This window comes from Poromitra crassiceps, assembly GCF_964638095.1.
Source record: "Poromitra crassiceps genome assembly, chromosome: 27".
Lineage (NCBI taxonomy): Eukaryota > Metazoa > Chordata > Actinopteri > Beryciformes > Melamphaidae > Poromitra > Poromitra crassiceps.
Genome location: NC_139650.1, coordinates 13,300,603 through 13,306,602, shown reverse-complemented (window position 1 = coordinate 13,306,602; position 6,000 = coordinate 13,300,603). Strand labels below are relative to the sequence as shown.

At 42.5% G+C, this 6,000-nt stretch overlaps 1 protein-coding gene across 1 annotated transcript in view; it reads right to left on the bottom strand.

Annotated features, from left to right (window-relative positions):
- Positions 1–2,979: 2,979 nt before the first annotated feature.
- Positions 2,980–6,000, bottom strand: part of LOC310799053 (ferroxidase HEPHL1-like) — a gene marked incomplete at both ends in the record, with an annotated part of 95,672 nt that continues 92,651 nt past the window's right edge. The window contains one exon of the mRNA XM_083661621.1: positions 2,980–3,094. Within this exon, the coding sequence (XP_083517747.1) occupies positions 2,980–3,094 (115 nt within the window). The remainder of the gene's footprint in view (positions 3,095–6,000) is intronic.

Sequence of the window (6,000 nt, the reverse complement as noted above, 5' to 3'; positions counted from 1 at the left end):
TTGCATTTTCTGGCCTGTAGATTCCTAACTTCTGGAGACAAAATCTCAATCTTCATGATGACTGAAATCCATTACAAATCAATGCAAAATATGGCTGACTTCGCTCACCTGCTGTGTAAACAAAACAAGTTACACTGAGTTTAAGTCTCACAGGAAGAGAGATCTTCTCCCATTGAAAGTTTTTATTTTATTTGTATGTTTATTTTACCAATCCCCTAAACAATTCTGACAGAATGAGATGTTATCCAGCCTTAGAGCACCACCACTTCTCCTTTTCTCACTTTTAGATCAATGCTAGTGGCCTATGCTTACTTAACATAGCCTAACTAGCAGAGACACGGGGATGATTTGGGTGCAGATCCTCTGGTCAGATTTTGGGTAAGGTGACCACTAGTCCAAACCTCCAAAAAGTCAGTGTAGTCCTTTAAGGCGGTGGGATACTCACAACAGAGGGAGGGAATCTGAGGATGTAAACGTCGACCATGAGATGTTAACATGGAGATGGAAACAAAGGCAACGAAAGGAAATGGACATGCATTTCCACGAGGAAACGCAACCACCCGCGACAATATGTTAGACCAGTTACAGGTGGGCACACAGTGGGGATGGTGTGGTGTGGAGAATTTGGCTAGTTAGGTTAGCAGGCCAGTTCACACTGCGGTGTCCGAAGCTAATACGGCGCTTCGTTTGTTTGGGCAAACGTGACCTCTCTATCGTGCAAACCTACTGAACTTTGTCTCTATAGCGCTGCCTTTATATTAGAGTCACTATAATCAGGTAAGGGACTGGTCCAAACTGCTTAAAGGAGACCTCTGGGGAAAGGATATTGAGGTGTATGCGTGTGTGTGCATGGCAGAGAGAAAGAGATAGTAATGTGTTGTTACATTTGCCAAAATGAGACCATAAAACATGATCAACATAACACAGAATCTTCGATGTGACCACCCAACCCTGGACTTTTTCAGATTTTCTGCGGGGTCTTCTTTTGTTTTTGTCTACACCATTTGTGGAACAGAATAAAATGGTGTCAACATTCAAGGGGGAACAAACTTGACAGAAACATGTACAGAAATAGCATGTTACAGTAACATGTTACAGTAACATGTTACAGTAACATGTTACAGTACCTGTTACAACATGTACAGAAATAGCATGTTACAGTAACATGTTACAGTACCTGTTACAACATGTACAGAAATAACTCTCAAAACTCAAAAATAGGAATGCTAATGCTCTAATAATCTCTAGCCCTGGAAGAAAAGCTAAAAAAAGGCAGTGACTTCTGCACAGTATTGAGACAAAATATCACAACAAGATATCAACAATGGGAAATAGTCACATATTCCTTTACCATAGAGACAGTCGGCATGTGTGGCAACGCCCACAAAATGTTATACGGCTGGCGCGCGAGTGGGGTAAAACCGCCAATATATCTCAATGGGCTGACTCACCAAAGGACAGTGCTGCGGCTCTAAACTACAGCCAGGTTTGGGGGTTCTAGAGCAGAACACATCTGCTCAGATGTGCGTTTACTGCAGTGGTTAAATCTCCGATCATCTCTGCCTGGGCTGGGCTATCAATTAAATTCTAACTTTGCTGAATGGATAGAACAGGGGATTTACCCCACCCTGGCCACGCCCCCAGCCAGGCTGAGCCAGCTAACCCAGCGTCTATGACGAGACATCGCCTCAACCTATGCTGATGAATCTTCCTGCATAATGAGCAGACAAGAAACTAAGCAACAGCATTGGCAACACACTTGCATGAAGGAGGTAAAGCTACAGTCCAACCATGGTTATGTAGACGCAAATGATATTGTTTCTGTTCCATGTTGAACAACAGATTTAACAACCAATTCCATATTACATACATAATGAAAGGAGAATAAGGAGGGTGAACTAGAGGTGTGAATTTTGTGTTTTCCCCCGTGTGAATAAACAGATAAGTGTGAATAAACAGAGAAGTGTGAATAAACAGAGAAGTGACAAAGGAGGAACAACATAATCATAGAAAGTAAGTAAGTAAGTAATCTTTATTTGTATAGCGCTTTCACAAAACATGGTAAAAGATAATACATACTCACAGGTAAAAAATAATGTATAAAATAGTATAAAACACCAAAATAAAACAGTATAAAATAGGATCATTAAAATAAAACAAATCAAATAAATAAAAACAACGACAAGTGCTGTAAATGTTTAAGAGAAGGGGTTCCTGTAAAAGTGGGTTTTAAGAAGTGATTTAAAAGAATTTACTGAATTTACTGAAAGAAAGGAGACTAACATACTCCACACAAGGAACACATGCAACAATGCAAAGAGCAACGCACAGGATGTGTCTCATGTTCTTGTTTAGCAAAAATGTGCAGGGCAAAAAGATGTAATGTGACGCAAACGTCTGCTGCAATATCACGTGTGTCAGGTAGGGACGCTAAATGGAAATCTGCTAAAGGAGGGACTACCAATGAAGAAGTCATTTATTCTGTAAACGAATGACGAGGTGTTGAAGAACAGCTGGCTGAAGTGATCTGTGGCTACCGGCATCTTTATGAGACCACATCATCGCCACCGCATGACAGGAATGCATCTTGTGGATCGGCGAATGATGACCTTAGACTACTGGGATTTTTTGTTGATGTCAGCAGACAGCTTACTCACATTTGTGCATGCGTTCTTTGTGTGGAGAATGTTAAAGCCCATAAACGTAAAAGGAGCTAAGGCATGTGCATGACGTCTTCACATTTTCTCGCGTCTCAAAACACTCTGTTTTGTTAAGAAGACACTAAAGAAAGAGACCCATCTTTTTCGAGCTATCCTGTTGCTTTTTGCTGTTTTTCTCATCGGATGGATGTGACATTGCCTTGAGGTTTCTGTGACTGTGAACCCGACCCGATCCGACCCGCCCATCCCATCCCATCCCACCCCCTCACCCCCCCGATCACCCTGCCCCTTCCTCCCGCCGCTGTTGTAGGCCAGGAGATTACGCTTTACTTTCATTGCCGTTTGTCTGGGGCGCTTCGTTGGAAACCGTCTTCACCTCGCTGGTGGCATTCTTCACCTCTGTCTCATTTTTATCATCCTTCACAGTCTTACCACTAGAGGGACAAGAGAGAGAGAGAGAGAGAGAGAGAAGAAGAACAAGAAGAAACAGGAGATTCCGTTAACAGCAAATCACTCGTTTTGCTCTCACAGCAAAGCTGTCTTTTCTGAGCTTCCTTTTGTCTAATCTTTCAGAGAAAGGAGAAAAGGGGGGGAAAACACGGATGATGCTGTGAGGGAAGTTGTCTTTCCTCCTGGAATGGAATACATTTCACACATAACAGGATCAAGCTGGCTATCCTGGCCAGACATCACATAAGAGCACACGGATGTCACAGCTACTTTCAGGGAACAATGGATGCTGATGGGCAATGATAAAGGGCCGTACAGTAGAGCACAATACAGGAAGGAATGAAAGACTCAGGAGAACCTACAACACACACAGAGGATTACACCATGCCATCTGCACTGAGCAGGCTGCACACAATGCAGAGACTTTAACCCATTGATATACCCATACCCATTGATTGATATGATGCAGCATTTGTGTGTGTATCCCTTTAAGGCCGCGAACCGCGTTAACGCGGTTCGCGGTCTTAAAGGGATACGCACACAAATGAGGAAAATACACGCAAATGCTGCATCAGGTATCAATGGGTTAAAGTCATATCTCGCTGTAGTAGAACATTTTCTATTTTTAGCATGTGTACCCCCAGTAGCATGGTATCACTTTATAATAACCATCATTAATACATGGTAAATTGATAGTTCATTACACTTTAGTTAATATAGTTGTTAATTAATCATTCCCGACTCCAATCCTGCTTCTTTGCCCCCTGTCCCCGCCCGGGTTTACTTCCTTCTCTCCCCTCTCTCCCGGTGAAGTGGATGTCTGCCCACCACCTCAAGGTCAATCTTGGTAAGACAGAGCTACTCTCTTCCTCCCAAGGAAAGACTGCCCTCTCACAGACCTCTCCATCTCCACTGACGATACCACTGTGCTTCCCTCCCAAACAGCTAAGAACCTTGGGGTGATCCTTGACAACCAGCTGTCTTGCTGGGCCTACATTGCTGCGACAGCACGCTCCTGTAGGTTCTCCATGTACAACATCCGCAAAATCCATCCCTTTCTCACGAGGGAAGTGACGCAACTCCTGGTCCAGTCACTTATCATCTCCCGCCTGGACTACTGCAACGTGCTTCTGGCCGGCCTACCTGCCTCTGACATCTGACCGCTTCAGTTCATTCAGAACGCTGCACCCCGTCTGGTTTTCAACCAACCCAAATTCTCTCATGTCACTCCCCTCTTCCGGGACCTTCACTGGCTTCCCATCTCGACACGCATCAAATTCAAGACACTGGTTCTGGCCTACAGGACAGTACACCAGACAGCTCCTCTGTACCTACAATCTATGGTCAGGCTCCAAATCTCTCATCATTCCCTCCGCTCCACCAGTGCAGGACGCCTCGCCCCTCTTCTTCTTCTTCTTCTTCTTCTAGTGTTTTATGGCGGTTGGCAAACAACTTATGGTGCATTACCGCCACCTTCTGAAATGGAGTGTGGATCAGAATGGCTTTCTAAAACACTACACTATCCTGACTATATTCTTCTACTTAGTCCAGTTTCTTCTAGAAATAAAAATATATCCCTATATCCCACATTCCCTGAATTCAACTGCAATATCTCTTTTAAATCCAGCTTGATACGATTGCTCTCCAATCTGTTGTTGAGGATCTGTCTTTCCTGTTGGTAGTATGGACAATCAATCATTACATGTTCTACGGTTTCCTGCCTATCGCAATATTCACACCTACCAGTCTCATGCTTTCCCATAATCTTAAGTGTACTGTTAAGCCCAGTGTGCCCAAATCTCATCCTTGATATATCTTCATCTTTTTTATTTCTGCTCATGCTTCTCATTCTTCCTACTGTCTTTTGGATATTGTAATAATGCCTACCTTTAGTTTCTTTATTCCACTCATCCTGCCATTTCTTTTTCATTTCTCCTTTGACTATACTTTTAACTTCTGCCTTACTATAACTTACTACCATATTTACTTCTGCCTAGTTGCATCTTTCGCATACTTATCTGATAATTCATTACCCTCCACTCCTATGTGTGCTGGGACCCAAATAAATTTCACAATTGTTCCTGCTTTGCTGACTCTGTAAATTGCCTGAGATATTTCCAGTACAATATCCAATCTTCCCTCCGACTGTACATTCTTGATACTTACTAATGCACTAGTGGAGTCTGACCCTACTAAAACATTACCCGGTTTATTTTCTTCTACCCAATTAAGTGCTAAAAGAATAGCCAACAATTCCCCTGTATATACTGACAATTTGTCAGTTACTCTTTTATTCACCATTACATTTAATTCTGGACTTATAAATGCCACCCCCACTCTACTACTTGTTGTCTTTGATGCATCTGTGTATATTTTAAGATAGTCTGCATACTTCCCATCTATATAACTGTTAACTTGGTACCTACCTATCTTTTCCCCATCTTTCTTCCTACTTAGTTCCAGTAATCTCAAGTCAACCACAACCTCCTCAAATAACCATGGTGGAACACCTGAGTATGGCACAGTGGGGCTTACTACTATATCCCCTATCCCTAACTCATTGACTACCTTTCCAATTGTCCATCCAAAGCTGTTGAACTGTCTTTTCTCCTTCTCTTGACATGGCTGCAATACTTTTTGTGTAGGATGATTCCCCTTATGGCCCTTAAGGTTTGCCCAATATACTATTGCTAACTGTTTTCTCCTGATTTCCAATGGTTTTTCATTCATTTCCACCTGTATAGCTGCAACTGGGGTTGTTTTAATGGCACCACAACAGAGTCTCAAAGCCTGATATTGCATTGTATCTAATTTCTTAAGTAATGTTTTTGATGCAGATTGATAGATGATACATCCATAATCTATTGCAGCCCTAATTAATCCACTATAC